We start from the raw sequence: 19,227 nt of genomic DNA, 5'->3' as shown, positions 1-19,227 counted from the left end.
AACAATAGTTCAGACACATAAGTACCAAAAGGTAAGCTACTTTTACTTTTTGTATGCGTGTTTGCTTAAACAAGAAAATTACAAACCACGTATCGTATCTCGCTCATATTATTGTTGTTAATCTTCATATTTTCTTGCACCAGCTTTAACATCTTTACATGAAACGTAATAACATTTGTATTATACATATGTAAGATAATGCCTCCAAAGAAATACTTACCTTTTTCTTTTTTATGAAAATTGGTGTTGGGTTAATGTTTAATTTCTGTGAACATACAATTACATTTTATGGTACTTGAAATACTAGGCATTTCCATATGACAACCCGATACACTATATTTTAGTTGCTAAACATGTGTTTCGATGTAAGAAAATCTGTAGCGGGATTAACTGAAATCTCTTGATTGTGTGTGTTAAAGATGTTATATGTGTGACCACCGATTCATCAGTCCATCAATTGAACGGTCGCATATTTAACACGGTATGTCAAATGTCCGGTTGCAATTATATCTCTTATAGTGTATCGTTTGATTTTTTTCGAATGAACACCTGGTTTTTCTCGAGAAAAATTGCATCCGAACAAAAACTCGAAGAAATCATAATTTTCGCTTATTTTTCTTTTATTCAAAATCAAGCTTTAGACATGATAGACATTCATAATGTCGGTTGTTCCAATGACGTTTACCCACAGCGTTCATTGTGCATCGAACAATTATATACTCGTATATCTTTAAAAAAGAGAAAAAAAATATATATCAAGAATATCCAATTCTTGTATGTTCCATTTCGTCTATTGGACTTATTCTAGACGCTTATCAAAAAATCCATACAGTTCTCGACAAAATATTAACATATATCGAATTATTTAATCTATGAACGACTGTCATCATTATATCCAAGTATTTCTGTAAATGTAAAAAAAAAAGCTATAACATCCTCAATTAAACATTTAAACGTAGAACTAAACCAAATAGCACGTAATAGAACTGAAAACATAACAAGATTTAAAATCAAGCCACATATGATAATTTCTTCTATACTAAAATACCAAATAACGGTTGAATATCTAATGAAATCTGACACTTACCTCATCATTTCTAGTACGCTGGTCTTCCATTTGAATTTGAAGTTTCTACGTGGGAGACATAAAAAGAAGTATAATTTCTTGTTATTGCGATGATAAATTATTTATTGTATTTGTTATATTGTTTAAAATAACACTATTTGGTACAACTAACCATAGAAGGGTTCCTCGAAACGTTAATTTTAACCTTAGTAAGTAGATTCAAAAAATGTTTTTTTAATTATATTTATGTTACGTATTATAATATGCCATTTGATCAGTCATCTTGATAATTTTTTATGTATATTGGTATTTCTAATAAATAAATAAATATCTCCGTACAGCGCTCGTTTCCTCTACGTATACTTTGGACACTACAATACAATGAATATTTAGTGTAGTGATACGAAGTAAGTACGGAACGGATGTGAGCTCTGCGCCGGAGATTGAGGGAATCGAAGCTCTAAAAAACGAAAGTCAACATGTACCAAGATATCACTCAAAACTCATCAGTAGAGGATACTTTACATTGCCATGGCAAACATCGTAAATCGGTGAAACGTCTATAAAGTACAGTATATGAAAATCAAGACTGAGCAACCCAAACCCAACAATACACAAGGACTGAACTCACATTCTCTGGTAGGGTAAGCAGTTTCTGGTACATATTTTACATCCATTGTCATTCTTATGCAAGTACAGAATTCACTGTGCTTAAACGGCTGTTGGTAACTTAAGTTACCCACAGCCCAAGATGGCGGACTCTAAACTCGTTGATATTTAATTCATACAAAATGTACCTTTTGCGACGTTTTCCATGCAGAATGTAAATATTTATAGGATTATGGAATAAAGAAATAACTAACAATTACCCTAAACTTGTTAATATAGAGTTCACTAAAGTGCAAGGCCAACTTTAAAAAATACATAAGACGTCCGTAACTTTTTGATCGAAATTAAGCAGACTGTTTGTAACTTTATTTTCAGATGTGGGTAACTTTTGATTTAAAATTTTAAGAATTATAATTTCAACGATTAGAAGACAATAAACATCATATTTGTAAACTTCACGGCCGTTTATACTACTCATCCACCACCAAATGTGATTTTATGAACGCATCATACTTGCACCACAGAGGTTTTATGTGGGGTTTGTGGTACTCGATCCTGGTTATGGTTTGAACTTTTATCAACTGATGTGCGTCTTATCGACGTTTTCGATTCGCACCATTGCTTTGTCATTCTCTTCAATTTTGTTAGTTTAATTATCTGTTTGCGGTTTATTTTCACCTCTGTTTCTTTTTATCATGTTTATGTGTATTTTGATGAATACTCTTTGACGCGGCTCGGTATTTCTACATCCCACCAGTAAGTTATAGTTTAATCTTTTTTTGAATACGTTTCCTAGTATGGTTTTTTTTCTATTTGTATGTTATCAGGGATTGTTAAACTATTAAATTATCCTGTTGTCTTAGTTATTTCTATTTTCATATATTATTTCTAATTGTTACACTATGTCGATTGCTCTATTCCTTTTATGTCACTGAATTTAAACTATTGTGTCTTTTAGTTTAGTTCAATTTAATAAAATTTAATGCAACTTGCATACAAGTGAAATATGCAGCTAGCTTTCAAGCTAGGTTTTATACATTTTTACAAAATGTCCTTTCTTCAAGTTTTCTCATTTACTGCAAATCTATAAAGTTCGAGAATCGAATCCAACAGGCCACTATAAATTCTAATCGAATCGTAATGTCATTGGACTTAGAATTAAGTGATTTTTTTAAGCAAGGGAAATGAATGTCTTTTGAATATAATCGTTTTTGGCTGAACCTTTGATAATTGTCATGTGATTGAGCAATTTTGTATATTTTATCATAAGTAAAACATTACATCCACGTATGTCAATTCTTTGAAAGTTACGGACACTCCTATTGGTATAATGAAAAAAGTTTTAAGTTACCCACAGCCGCTTAAACAAAGTAAGAATTGAAGAAAAGAGTAAACGGGGACGGTTATGTTTGTATATACCCATAGCCATCAGTAAATGTGAGATGTTGCATGACGGTCAACCAACTAGTGTAAATTTTCGAAACATGATAACATTTACAAAATGGAACCATTGGTTAAATTGATTATTTGCTAGACGATATATCAAAGGAAAGGTAATAGTTTAATAACCATTTTATTGTAATGGAAATTTATTGTGAGTACATTTTATCATAACGTCGAAGTTTTAAGACTCCAAAACCGTCAAAAGAAATAACGACACGACACTTACATTTGTTTTGTTTCTTTTAAGTGGTAATTAGTGAAGTAATATATTATTTGTCCCCAAAGTTCAACTTAGATTATATGTAATTAAATTTTTCTTAATATATAGATCTATAACTGTTTCAGTTCTGTTACATCCTTTGCTTTAAAATCTTCGTGTTTGAGCGTTCCTGCTTAAAATAAAACGTCACCAGTGTCTGCGAAGAAAGGTGATGAACCAGGGGTAGGTATGGGAAAGAACGTCACGTCCTTTTTCTTAAAAAGTTCACCAGAAGGTACCAAGACCTTGTTGATAAATAAACCGTATCAACTTCACAAGTAATACACAATGGTCTTGATGTATTGATTCTGCGTACTGACGTTGTTTATCATCTTAACAACGTGTCATATTATTCTTTTATTTGTCTTTGTTCAATTATTAATATTACTTTTACTGTTTGGTCTGTTTTCTGTGATGCTTACACATTCCGTTAATGTTATTGTATTATCTTTCAATTTTGCTAGTGTGTTTTGTATGTGCGATTTTTTGTGTTTCTCTGGTTCATATCACGTGACTCTGTACTTTTTTGCCATTTAATTATGGACTTTTCGTTTTGAATTTTCCTCGGAATACAGTATTTTTGTGATTTAACTTTTTTATTCTCAAACAAATGCTTCAAACGTAAGAAATGTATTGACCGTTGTTTTATTTTTTTCAATTGTCAAAACAATATACAATATAAGAATTAATTTACAGCTTACATTAATCAATAGATTGACAAATAATGAAATGTAATACATATGATGTAGCATTTCCGTTTTCAATGGTTATTATGGTCACTTGATGTAAAGGCTGTACAGTCTACGGACGCTATGTGTTTATATATATATAAATATATATTGACGGTCAATTTAAAACCAATCTTACAATAGCTATGTCTCTACTTATATATTTATACATACCGATTATAACATGGCATTTTCCTATCAGACGCTTTATCAGCCCTAGGTCAAGATTTCAGCCCGAGAGCCGATTGGCTCGAGTAATGATTTTGACAATTGACTAATAAGGGGTCTGATATGTAAAATTACTTGATATGTTCTTTTTGTCATATACTTCAGCTAAAAACATACGGACTATAACTATGTTTTAAACTTTGAAACAATGCATTTGTTGAAATATTTGTTTTACATTTTTAAATCGTACCATCGAGGTTTATTTTCCGTAATTTGCCGAATGACGTCGAAACGTCATGGGATAACGTTACAGAAAAACATGCGATAACACCCGGAAACAATTAATATAAAACGGTGGCAGTTGATATAAACCGGAAGCAGTTGTTAACAAAATTCATATCGCACGGCTTAAGCAATTCTTCAAATCATGAATACATATATTTACAAGTAAGTTTTATCATGAGGTACAATTATACCGTTATTTTTTTATTTATAAAGGATGAATATATTTATAAACCGTCAATATAAAAAATTTTGCAAAAAACAATGTGAACAAATATTAAAAACATTTGCGTCGATTTCCGTAATATAATTACGATTCATATAAACTAGGGACTTTCACTTGGTAAATGTATTATTAATGGACCTATTTTGGATAAAATTTAAGCTCACATTTCATGGATTTCATCTGCACAGGTTCATATATAATGTTTAACGTAAAGACTCTGTAAAATGTCCATAATTGATTAAATATATATATTACATCGTCGTTAATGTACAATAAGATGAAAAATACTCAAGAATTTCTGTTATAATTAAAAATAGCAACGTTTTAATACAAATGTATTTCATATGTCTAACGCAGTCTTATTGTTACCTCGTCATTTCTTTTCTGCTGGTCCTTCAGTTCTCTGTTCATAACGTCCATCTGATTTTGAAGTTTCTACGAGGGAGACATAAAGGTTCATGAAGTATAATGTCTTGGTACATCAATACTAAACTATATATTGTATCTATTAGTGTTAACACCTACCCAAGGTGGCACAACTGAACAAAATAGTGTCCTTCTGTTACTTGTTTAATAAGGTGAGGTGTACGTCATTTACTGTTCCACATAATCTTTTAAAAGTTTACATATATGGTTTTTGCTGGTTAAAATTCCTCAGAAAATTTAAAAAAGAATGTAACCGTTTTCGGTTTTTAGTTTCGAGAACTGGTTTTATAGCGTTAAACCTCTCACGTGTATCATTTATTATATTGAAATACACCACATGAAATGCCAGTAAATCATGAAATTTGGCAATTCTATTCTTTTTACTCAGTCCACATAATTTAAAAAAATGAAATATGATTTGATAAATAAAGACAACAGTAGTATACCGCTGTCCGAAATTCATAAAAGCGATTATGAAAAAAAACAAGTCATGGCTACAAACTTAAACTGTTGGAAACGCATCAAATATAAGAGGAAAACTACTACACAAGAGAAACACAACATTAAAATGTAAAACACACAGAAACGAACTATAATATAACAATGGCCATTTGAAATGAACGACGAAAAGATTGATGCCAAACACAACCGTAATATTTTCCAAGCTTAATTATATAATAGTTTGATCTTTATCGAAGAAGAAAACAAATCGGAAAAGTTATTGATGGCTGCCAAACGTCGATTTTAATCGTAATGCTTTTATCTTTATTTAACTAGACAGTTGTCCTTACTACCGTTTTTTCAATGCTGGTTTCAAATTCAGTATTTTTTTTTATTAATATTTTTATGGTTTTACATATTACGTACTTAGTTTCACAGTTCAAATATACTTGATTATTTTCCTGTTGACAGAATGTCACGCTCACTTGCTCTTTTCCACAGTCACTGGGGAAATCACGATGCTACATGTAAGTTTGTTGGATAAATGACGTACAATAAAAAAAAACGTAAAATGTTTATTGAAACGTTATTTGTTCCAGAACCACGGCTAAAAAACTGCATATTATCTGGATAGTGTGTTGTTAGTTGTAACAAGGGCAAATGAGGAACACAAATAACTAATCGGACTTTTATAGTTTAACTTCATGTGCACATATTTTATGCATATCCCAAATGACAACATAGAACTAATGGAATAATTTATCATCGACTTGCCTTTCTTTAATATAAGAATGCTTTGTAAAACAGTGTTATGTTATATGAGTTAACCTAGTGTAGTTCTATATGTAAATATATCTAAAATGAATGGACTAAATAAAATGCTTGTTGTTTGATATTTTGACGTAAACGAAAGCAAAGAGTATGTTTATTTAAGAAGTATTCTAAGAGTTTATAAAAATTGATTAAAATTGTTTTTCTTTTTTTGAGAAAAAATTGAAAACTAACATAAAATTGTAAGAGTCGGAACTTATTACACTTCTCATTTCAGCAAACAACAAATGAACTACTTTAGATTCACAATAAATATATGACGATTAGAAATAGTAATAAAAATGTGTTTGTTGTTTTTCTTGAACTCAAAATCTTTAATTACAATCTGGCATTCAAATTTGTATTCACTACTTCTAAATAAAACAAAATGCCATAATAAAACAAAGTGATTTATTCTCCCCTTTTATACTGAAAATTAAAGATAACGATAAAAAAATGTGTCATACTCTATTTTTGTATCAAACTTGTTACTGTATAGTTTAGTTTAATCAGGGATTGTAATTTATATTTACCTTTGACGGAATTGAAGACATCTGATTTTGTTTCACTTTTGAATAAAGTTAATGTTGATATTGAATATTATAGCTTTCAATTATCCTGAGATAAATGGTAAGGTGGGATTCACGTTCGTGCGCAATTTCAATTGTCTATGTCTTTTTTGAGAACAGACTTTGAAAATGGCATTGCAAACTACGGAAACGAAGACAAAACAAACAAGGACTAGGCAACACGAACCAAACAAAATCAAAGACTAATATCAATTATGTACTGTGGAAGGATAAAAGAGGGACAAAAGATAAAAGAGGGACAGCCAGACTCATAGATCGAAAATAAACTGACAACGTCATCCTAAAAAAAAAGATAATACAAACAGAATTATAAAAGTACACAACATAGACAACTAAAGACTAAGCAACACGAACCCTACCAAAACTGGGAAAGATCTTACGTGCTCCAGAATAGTAAGAAGATCCTGTTCTACATGAAGCACCCGTCGTGTTGCTCATTTTTTTTTACAAACCAAGTAATAGTCTAATTCGGTAAGTCACATGTATGAAAAGAGAAAGGAGATTGAAGTTAAGAAGTAAGGAAATATATGATATCATGTGTGATACGGTTCTTTCATTAAGGTCAACCAACTCGTGATGTCGTCCGTAGAATTAACGAAGGGATGATTTCAACTTTACCATATGGAACTCTTGGTTTAATAGCTTCATTGTTAGCCGATACCATCTATCAAGGAAATCACGATAGGAAATGCAATCCCGAGAATATCGTTTTAATTGGGAGATATATACTCCGTATGCAAGAATGTTGCTACATAGAAATCGAAAGTTCACAATTGGGAAGCTCACAGTTGGCGAGCTGTTGCTGCTACACGTATGGCACCCTTAGTGTTGCTCGTGCAAGTACAATCCCGTTTTATAGTAGTCTGGAAAACAATTGCGATATTTCTGACTTTGTTCAGGTATTTTTTTTTCGAAGAAGGTTGATTAAACTTGGTCTTATGGCTATATAAACAACTAATTTGTATGGCATTCGCATATAATTTCATTATATTAACAACGTGTGAGCAAAACAAACAGACATTTAAGGTAAAAAATCTGGAAGCAGTAGCCAACAATGTGTTATCAATTTAATATCAACAGAAACCCCCAATAAAATCCCAATAGCTCTGCTGGCGGCTTTATATTGGTTGAGGGTTGAGACGATATGTGATGTTAAAAACGTTATAGAATATGTTATATTGATTATACAAATAACAAAGCATATACAAATATTTTTTATCTTTAAGTCAGAATTGTTTTAATAAAGAACAATTATTCCTCATTTACTTTTTTTAATAAAAGTTTTTTGGGGGTGAAATATATCTTTATTTGATATGTTGACTAAAACAAAGAAATCTAACCAAACAAAATAACAGACAAAAAAAAGGTAACAACCATACGTTAACACCATTTGGACTCTTTCGAATCATTTAAATTTTAATCACGTTATGTTTACTAAATGATTTTTTCAAATTTTGGTTGATAGTAATCAGTTTAGTATTTTTTCTGATAAAACGTTTTCCTTGTATCAATTTTACGTAAAGTAATATATGTCTTATAAATAGTCATAATATTATACTAAGTATAACTATATATCCTATATATATGTACAAACAAGTATTAATTGAAAACAACGTTCACACAAATGATTGCGTTGGATAGAAACCGCAATTTGTATACGTGTGTATGTAACGAATTTCGTTGTAGACGAGTCTGAATACAGCACAAACAACATTTTACAAAAGACCAAAAGAGTGAAAACAAGTGAAACTGCGAGCTACTGCTCACTAATGATACCCCCGCTGCAAGTGGATACTATTAATGATGTAACAATATGCAAATGTTTGGAAAACAGGAAGTTGTCGAGTGATGAATCTGAAAACGCATCACACGGTATAACTGACTTATATAAACCCTGAAACCAAATTTCAAAAACCATGTATTGTGGTTCCAGAGAAAAATTTGACGAAAATTTTCAACTTGGCTATCATGTGCGAAATCATCCAAGTGTTAGGTAAACAGGAAGTTGTCGAGTGATAGATCTGGAAACGCATCACACGGTATAGCTGACTTATATGAACCCTGAAACCAAATTTCAGAAATCCTTGTATTGTGGTTCCTGAGAAAATGTGACGAACATTTTCAACTTGGCTATCATATGTGAAATCATCCACGTATTTGGTAAACAGGAAGTTGTCGAGTGATGAATCTTAAAACGCATCACACGGTATAACTGACTTATATAAACCCTGAAACCAAATTTCAGAAATTCTTGTATTGCGGTTCTTGAGAAAAATGTGACGAATGTGACGAAAATTTTCATCTTGGTTATTATGTGTAAAATCATACAAGTGTTCGGTAAACAGGAAGTTGTCGAGCAATGAATATGAAAACGCATTACATGGTAAAGCTGACTTATATAAACTCTGAAAACAAATTTCAGAAATCCATGTATTCTAGTTCCTGAGAAAAATATTCATGGGACGGACGGACGGACGGACGGACAGACGGAAGGATGGACAGACAGAGGTAAAACATTATACCCCTTTTTAAAGCAGGGGTATAAAAATATATTTTAATAAAACGCATTTGACTAGCAGGTCGAACAACGGCTGATTGTTTATAAACACTGCTGACTGCAATTGACGATTGCCAAAATAATAGATCACAAGCTGTAATAAAATGGATCTCTATATTAACGTAATACCAAGTTAACAATACATTTGCGGCAAAGATGGTAAACAACACCATGAGGTGCTAACATGTTTTACACCATATCTGAATTTCGACAACGCATGTCTCTTCGGTAATGTTAGGGATTGGAAAGTATTTGGAAGGCAATTTGATTTACCTTAATTTAGGATAGACTCTTAAATTTAAGAGAGTCAAAAAAGGATTTAAGCATTATATAATCCAGAGGGAAAATAGAATACGAGCCCAAGATATATATATATATATATATATATATATATATATATATAAAACATACTATATACAACTCGTCAAAACATCAACCCAACAATGTTAGATCTGTAAATTTGCTTTCGCAATTGTTTTGTTCTTCCCTCGCCGGGATTCGAACCCATGCTCCTGATATCGTGACACCAAATCGCCTGCACTGTAGCCGTTCCACTAGAGCACACGACCACCTGGGCTTCTATACTATATATATATAGTCATCATTTTTTTTACTGATTGATGGCTTCAGTTATTTGTTCAAATTCAAAATCACTCGGTTTGTGTCTGAATATCAATCATGTTATGTAAAACCACATACTTTGAACGGCAAAATTATTTCATTTATTGATATTACTTTTACTTAAGGATCTTGACATACTATGAATGACAAAACTATTTTATTCAATAAGACTACTTTTTCTGTTTAGTCTGTTTTTTATGATATACATTTGACGTGAAACTGTACTTATGTATCCCGTCATACTTTGAACCACACCATTGTTTTATTTATTATTATTACTTTTACTGTTAAATCTGGTTTTTGTTATATCTACTTTACGTGAGTCTGCATTTATGTATGCCGTCATACGACAAAATTATTTTTATGTCTACCTGTGCGAATTTCAAACGCGCAATTTTACACCAGTAATGAAAACCTTCTATCATTTATGGGTAGACTTTACATAGATAAATTCAGCCGTATTTGACGTGAAACTGTACTTAAGTATCCCGTCATACTTTGAACCACACCATTATTTTATTTATTATTTTTACTGTAAGTCTGTTTTTTGTTATATCTACTTTACGTGAGTCTGCATTTATGTATGCCGTCATACGACAAAATTATTTTTATGTCTACCTGTGCGAATTTCAAACGCGCATTTTTACACAAGTAATGAAAACCTTCTTTCATTTATGGGTAGACTTTACATAGATAAATTCAGCCGTATAGGAAAAGCAAAATGATAATGTTGAATTTGATGTATGCCTTTTTGTGCTACTTTGTTACATTTGTTGTTTATGTAGTGATATTAAGATGATAACACAATATTGACTGGTGTACCCCTATTTTTGACATTTTTACTCTTTGAGTATGTTTGTTTTGTTCATGCATCGTTGACAATGTAATGGAATTTGATGCGACTGTCATACAAGTGAGAGGTTTAGCTAGCTATAAAACCAGGTTCAATCCACCATTTTCTACATTAGAAAATGCCTGTACCAAGTCAGGAATATGACAGTTGTTATCCATTCGTTTGATGTGCTTGGACTTTTGATTTTGCCTTTTGATTTTTGATTTTCCTTTTTGAATTTTCCTCGGAGTTCAGTATTTTTGTGTTTTTACTTTTCACCTAATCATAATTACGAGATTAATATTTTGTATTTGCACCAGATGCGTGTTCCATCTACAAGAAGACTAATAAGTTACGCCAAAATAAAAACAAGCTAAAAAGGTCAATTAAAGTACGAAGTTGAAGGGACTGGTAAGTGCCAAATTGTTCATTTCATTATCGATGCCGCTTTTTTGTCTATTTATTTTTTATTTTTGTATACCTTTACATATTTAAAAGAACATTTTTTGCATAGGATTGGTAAGTTACATTTAGTAAACACGTATATCAGCTATGTTCTTTTTAATGTTAAATACTCACCGTCAATTTATCTTCTTCTGTTATCTCAATTTTCCTATTGAGTTCAAACAAAAAAATCTGTTAATTATTCAATGAAACAAAGACTTTGAAAAAGCTACAAAGATAATAGAAATGACTGATTTAAAATCAAAATCAAAATTGTGATAACAATTATAATAATGATAATTGTATTGACATATTGTATTGATATTAAACAAGTATGAAAAAAAAAGTTTTCAAAAGTCCAATCACATTTAAATCTAGTGAACTAAATATTAAAAATATATCAAACTGATATAATTGATTAACAATATGAATATATATCAACTGGGACTGCTTGATAGTCACCTGCATACATTGTATACTGAATGACTTTCGTGATACATGTAATATAAGAAGAAGAAGATACCTTGTATATATTTCCGCCAAATTGAAAAAAAAACTATCAAATATTATTCGAAGTTAGCGCCTGTCAGATTGAAACCTTAAAAAAACATTGCAGTTCTTGCATTTATACCATGAGCTATTAAATGACAGTAATGTCTGTAGAATGACGAAATAAGTCTTTCAAAATTTGACTCGAGCGTGTTTAGACAAAAATTCAGAGTCCAAGAGTCGTCATAAATAATATCACAATATTTACTGTATTTACTAAATATCTTTCCAATAGCAAAATATTTTTAGCGAAGATTTTTCTCTATATATAAAAAAGAAAATGTAGTATGATTGTCAATGAGACAACTATAGGTCACCATACTGCCTTAAACAATTAGCAAAGTTCATACCGCATAGTCAGCTATAAAAGGCCCCCAAATGACAATGTTAAACAATTCAAACGAAAAACAAATATGTAACACATTAACAAACGACAACCACTGAATAACAGGCTCCTGACTTGGGACAGACACATACATACATACATAATGTGGCGGGGTTACACATGTTAGCGGGATCCCAACCCTTGCCTAACCTTGGATAGTGGTATAACAGTACAACATAAGAACGAACTATAAAAATCAGTTGAAAAAGGCTTAACTTATCAGATGAACAAAAATACAAGTGGACGTGGCCGGGTACTTGTACATCCCAACAACAAAAAGACACTAGGAACAGATCTGAGAGTACTCACAGTTATCTGACAGCTAGTTCAAAGACACTAATAATAATAAAAAGATCATGCATCTCAGACTAAATTATCAATCCGTACACATCCAACATCCAATAGATTTAGTATAAAGACGTTATAAACAGTCAGATAAAAACATGACCTTGTGCATTGCCAAGATACAGGTACCGACATATTGTAAATCCATGAATGTGTACATGTATATAACATACTAGTAATATTTAGTTTGCTTTTAATTTACTGATAACAAAATCAATATTTATACCAATAAAACAATATTCAATGATCTTATTTCAGTGTGGAATTGGTAACCTTTAAGAATAAGTTTATGTAAAAGAGCGATAAGTTTACAATGATCAAGTTTATGTTATTTAAACCAAATTTTAGACGCCATCTAATGAACTGTCGATATGACCCCGAAAACAACTGAAAACAACCGATTGTCACATATCACGGTATCAACATAAACATAAATATAAATAAATATATGAACCTCGAGCTCATGGAAATGGATTTTTCTGTTTGATCTCAATTTTAAGATTAAAAAACTTATTTTACCTGTATAAGAATGAATTTTTGTGGATCGAATGAGTCAATCAAATTATTTACTCTTTTTCACTTTTAATGTTGCATTCTTTGCTTTAAATAGCTTATCACGCATCAATCATGCATAATCTATTTCTAGCTAAGGGGTTACAGTGAAATTCACATGAATACGAATTCAATGAGGTCGAACTATTCACTTGCAAGTATATACTTCATCATAATCGATGTTTCTTGTTCCTTATTTTGAAAAAAAAACAACAAATGAACCATACTGGCTGCTAATAGTGAATTATTATTTCACTATTTCACTTTTATAAACGTTTGAACAAACAAAATCAAAATAACGATGTTTACGTATCTCGCAGCTAGTGACCATTTTCTATCCAATATAAGCAGTTTAAACAAGTTGTAATAATATTCATTAAAACGTTATGGCTTTAGAAATATTTCAATATGTGGACACTATTTGAATAAGAAAATGATATACATAATAATATTTTAATAGCATTTAGACAATATTTAAAGAAGGTAAGATATTCGAGAATATATGTTTACTTTGTGTCGAACTTTGCAACTAATCACTACCCGTGGCAATTATTGAATGACCTAAAGTAAACCAGAAGTTCATCTGAGATAAAACATTACCCAGGTAACGAAGAATGTTCATTAAACAGTGCTACTTTTTGACTTTACAGAAAGATTGCATAAAACTATAAGTTTATTACCCTTTTGACCTAGCAGCTGCATTTCTTTCTGCTTCTTCTGTTGATTTAAGTTTCAGATCATAGTCTGCGTTGTACAAAAATACTAAGGTAAAAGAAAAGGAACTTCTTTATTCTACTTGCTGAATGACATTGTTTTAATTTGAGTTTAAGGTTAAACGGTATGTTAAATTAAGGTCTAAAAATTAAACACATACTCATTGAATTTTGTAGGTAATCGTTGATTAGATGATTAACCAAATGTTTTAAACCGTAACATACAGACCTAAACAGGTTATCAAATGTCTATATCATATGACAACCTCCTTTAAAAGATTAAAAGAGGGGCAACAGATAAACTCGTAGATTTAAAATAAACTGAAAACGCCATGGCGAAAATATTAAAGGACAAACAGAAAAATAATAGTACACAAGAAACAACATTGACAACTAAAGACTACGTAACTAGAATCCCACCATACTGGAGTTAAAGTATCCCGAGTCTATAATAGGTGTGAGTGAATAAAACATAAATTGTATTTATCCGTTACTGTTGCTTTGGTATCTTTCGTCCCTCTTTTGCATACACCAAATTATCGACATAATAAAAATACAAATGCTAATAACTAATGAGAGAGCCATAGTTAGTGTGACTGAAACGAGACTTTAGTTCGTGGTCAGAGTAAACTATTTTATCAAAAAGTCAAACGTTTTTAATCTTTATAAGTGGTTGAAAAACGGAAAGTAGTGTTAGATTTGAATTTGCTGTCAGTAGCTGCGAGTCTCTCAGTTCTGTATTTTGTTGTTTTTTTGTTACAGATGTAGGGATGTATAAATACTATGCTATATTCCGGTTGTGTGTTTGTTTGGAATTGTTCTGCTATGTGTCGATCTCATAAATTAATTCCTTTTCAACTGATGTTTATAGTATGTTCTTATGCTGTGCTGTAACACCATATTATGGCGAAGTCTGAGCGCTAACAAACATGTTTAACCCGCTTTCCCCAAATGCATGTTTTTTTTTTATATCGGGATCTTGTAAAGCCGACTTGAAGATATGAGTTTTCTTATCATTGAAGACCGTGCAGTTGCAAAATGCCATGTTATTACTTAATATGTTTGACTTCATAATGCATTCACCATTAATTGTTTGTCTTTTCCATACGAAAACATAGGGGAAATTGATGTTGTTGTAGAAATTATACCCTTTTACATGTCTAACTAAAATGTCTCATTCCTGGTATTTATCCTAATGTATTACATATATTTACAAATCTACTTTATATAAGAGAAAAAAAAATATAATCTTTGGACTTATAAATCAACTGATGCAAATCTTTAAATTTTTGTAAATTCAAATAATTTCAGAAATTTGACTATAACGCAGTTGAACTAAGTTAAATGCTTATTTTGGTTTGCTTTCTATTCTGAATCGAAAAATGACCATTGAACAGCGGAATACTAAAGGTGTCTTTATTCAAGAACATTGTTTGATGTGTTTGGACTTTTGATTTTGCCTTTTGCCTTTTGATTTTGGATTTTCCTTTTTGAATTTTCCTCGGAATTCAGTATTTTTGTGTTTTTACTTTTTAATATCGTAATAATACTTTAAATAAAATAAATGCATTACCATTTTATAAAACATAACAACCAATATAATTAAGTTAATAAAACATTACATATAGTGGCATCTTTAGTGATTACCATGTTGAATGTTTCCCTTGAAATTGTATATGCCATAGTTATGCCATAGTTATGCATATAACTGGTCGAGTGTGAACATTATCGCTAAGGCACAAATGTTTACAGTATAAACTTTATGATAATATCTGCTCTCATTTAAGTTATTACCTCGTACAAACATTGGATTTTTCTTCAACTGTTCCCCTTCACTCTCGGAAGAATTAGAACGGTCATAGTGAACTCCTTGTTGAATCTTATTCATACTTCTACCTCTTTTGTTGGAGTACATGTAGCAATACTTGACACACCAAATGACGAAGTGGGCAAGACCAAAAGGTAGCACTAGAAGCTGCAAATGTATCGGGAAAATGGTCTCTATGCTATACTCTTCAAGGAAATCAGTCGTAAGCTGTGACCAATGAAACTTACATGCATAATTCACTTTTTGATATGTATCACTGAAATAATATGTTCAACATCATAATATATACAATAGCTTGATGACAAGTTGTTTGCATATATTCGTTTCATAATTAAAAAGATATACATAGATCATTTGATTTGATACGATTGTAAGTTTATTTGAAAGAAAGTATTTTTAATATTATTTTAGTGAGTTACAAAGTCAAACATGTAACCACTGAATATATTATATCGTTTTAAAAACAAATATACTACTTAACTGCTTAAAAAGTAAAATCACAAAAATACTGAACTCAGAGGAAAATCAATTCGGAAAGTCCATAATCACATGGCAAAATCAAATAAGAAAACGCATCAAAAACGAATCGACAAGAACTGTCATATTCCTGACTTGGTACAGGCATTTTCAAATGTAGAAAATGGTGGATTGAACCTGGTTTTATAGCTAGCTAAACCTCTAACTTGTATGACAGTCGTATCACATTCCATTATATTGTCACCGATGCTTGAACAAAACAAACAGGCACAATAGTTAAAAATGTCAAAAATAGGGGTACAGCAGCCAACATTGTGTTATCATATTAATCACTATAAACAACAAATGTAACGAAGAAGCACACATCAAATTAACATCCTCATTTTGATTATATTATACGATTTTGTTTGTCTATATAAAATGCACCCATCAAGGAAGGAGGGTTTTGAGTACTAGTGTAAAATTGCGCGTTTGAAATTCGCACAGGTAGACATGAAATAATTATGTCGTTTAAATTATTCTATTAAACTAATATAGTTACAAGAGACATTCATCAATAGAAACTGTAAACAATCTTACCTGTAGATTGCTATGAGCAGATTCAATAGTAAAATCACTGCAATCAATCCATAGAGGGCTTTCAAATATGGTGCAATGCGTTGTCCAACGGTAGGACATACAGTCCATATATCTTCCACAGTATCAATAGTACACTCAGCTATTAAAATGAATTAAGAAAATTGAAGTAATAATCACTAGTCCTTGTTCTGCGAACAAAGCAAAATGATAAGGTGTCTTTGAACTTATGAAATTTTACGGTAATTTTGCAAACTTTGTTTTCGAAACATTCTGAAATAAATACATGCATTTGTCAAATTATATTGAAGTAAATTGACATGAACTATTCTCATTCAAAGCATTGTATTGTCTGTAGTGTGTCTTATTGCAATAACTATACATTTCACATCAAAAATAATTTGAAAACACTCGAGGCGATACAAGTTACCTCTATGAATGTTTTCTATCCTTATCTGGAAATAAAAAGGACACAAAAATCAAGACTCAGTTTAAATAAGATCTTTAACATATACGGTTATTGCTTTGAAGAGACGAACAGTGCAAATTAGGCATTCATAACATATTTTTGGATAAGTGATATTACTATTTGACCAATATGTTATCTTTAGATACCAGACAAGTTGTCAAATCTTTGCATTTACCAAATGAATGGTTTTCTCATTTTTTGTATGAGTTTGGAATCGTACGGCGACTGGTGCATTGATACGATTAACATGTCGATGAACTTGTTTTCACCTCCTGTGGTTTTCTTTCTACACAACCAGGTTTTTGTTCTGTTACATGTATCTTTATCGATTAATAAGACTTGAATATCGGGATACTGACTGACCAGATTGCCATGAAGCACAATAAAAAAAAACTGTACAAGTATACCAAATAAAACAACTAAGTTTCTTCTTTTAGAGTATTTGTTGATACCAGCTTTTTTAAAACCAACTTTGACAAAATATGAAACATGTTTTTACGGACTGAATTATCATTTTGTATTAATCAAAAAGTTCAGTTTCGGGAAAGACTTTGAAATATTTACTTGAAAAGCATGCCCTCCTAGCGTACGTGTTTCCAAAAATCTGCTGTATTTTTATTGGCTGTTAGGGACCGAAAATTTGAAACGTTGTGATTTTAAAAAAAAAACATTTATTAAAACATTTTTAATTTGTCAAAAATTGGTGTAGTTCTGGTGAGTGGGTTCGTTTCTCGATAAACAAAAATTATCAACAACGATCAATCAGCTTAATATTCATTTAACTAAGTTCACTACCGTGTTTGATTTTGCGCACTTAAACATAATATTTGAATTGTTGATGGTGTATAACCTTTACGTTTTATTACAACGTGTCACATGAAATTCGAATATAGATATTATTTCTATCTTGGAAGAAAATCATATACGATTTAAATTTAAAGATATATATCTTCATTAGACACAAACACATGAAAGGAAACCCATTGTTGAATAGTATTCGTTAATTCAAGGATAAGATTTGATAATATGCAAGCAAAAAATCCAAGTCGATATACTACTTTTTTATATAAATTTCCTGTTTACAAATCTTTGAATTTTACGAAAAACTAAGGATTTTCTTATCCCAGGAATAGATTACCTTAACCGTCTTTATGACACCTTTTTGGAATTTTACGTCCTCAATGCTTTACAATTTTGTACTTGTTTGGCTTTATAACTATTTTGATCTGAGTGTCGATGATGAGTCTTATGTAGACAAAACGCACGTCTGGTGTATTAAATTATAATCTATAACTATATCCAATGTATATTTTAAATTCTGTTGCATTGTCGATTGTTTGTTCTTGTTACTGCTTAATATATTTATCGATCTCGAAAATTTAAATCCAATTTTTGAACACAGTGGTGCTACAATATAAAATTACTTTATTTAAGAAGATTGCAAATAATATATACATGTACGACGGTTGGCGGCGAAGTTTGAATGATGACAGCTTAGATGCCAAAATACAGATTAAAAAACACACATAGGTAAGAGATAAGCTTAACAGTCTATCGTAAAACCCACATTCGTATTCTTGTTTTTGCTCAAGAAGCATCCAAAACCCATGTTGCATTACTCTCTCTATCTCGGCCCAAACAAATTCGGACTTTTGATGATTCAAGGAATGAAATGAGACACTGTAGCTCATCATGATTACAGATAAGATAATCAGAAAGGCAAACGTGTCCTTGAACTGAAAAAAAGAGGGGGAAACCATAAATTAAATCGAATTACACTCACATTGAAACAATTCCGTATATTATACAGTTATTAAATCATTATGTGTTG

At 31.0% G+C, this 19,227-nt stretch overlaps 1 protein-coding gene across 1 annotated transcript in view; it reads right to left on the bottom strand.

Annotated features, from left to right (window-relative positions):
* LOC143075767 (transient receptor potential cation channel subfamily M member 7-like) overlaps positions 1–19,227 on the bottom strand; it is a 51,809-nt gene that overhangs the window by 11,696 nt on the left and 20,886 nt on the right. Inside the window, exons 12-19 of the mRNA XM_076251329.1 lie at positions 18,964–19,132; positions 16,931–17,069; positions 15,841–16,130; positions 14,014–14,095; positions 11,638–11,671; positions 5,151–5,216; positions 1,088–1,132; positions 87–152 (exon numbers count right to left, since the gene is read on the bottom strand). Of these exons, the coding sequence (XP_076107444.1) occupies positions 87–152; positions 1,088–1,132; positions 5,151–5,216; positions 11,638–11,671; positions 14,014–14,095; positions 15,841–16,130; positions 16,931–17,069; positions 18,964–19,132 (891 nt within the window). The remainder of the gene's footprint in view (positions 1–86; positions 153–1,087; positions 1,133–5,150; positions 5,217–11,637; positions 11,672–14,013; positions 14,096–15,840; positions 16,131–16,930; positions 17,070–18,963; positions 19,133–19,227) is intronic.

Source organism: Mytilus galloprovincialis, chromosome 5, assembly GCF_965363235.1.
Source record: "Mytilus galloprovincialis chromosome 5, xbMytGall1.hap1.1, whole genome shotgun sequence".
NCBI classification, from domain to species: Eukaryota; Metazoa; Mollusca; class Bivalvia; order Mytilida; family Mytilidae; genus Mytilus; species Mytilus galloprovincialis.
This window is presented reverse-complemented; position numbering and strand designations above follow the sequence as displayed.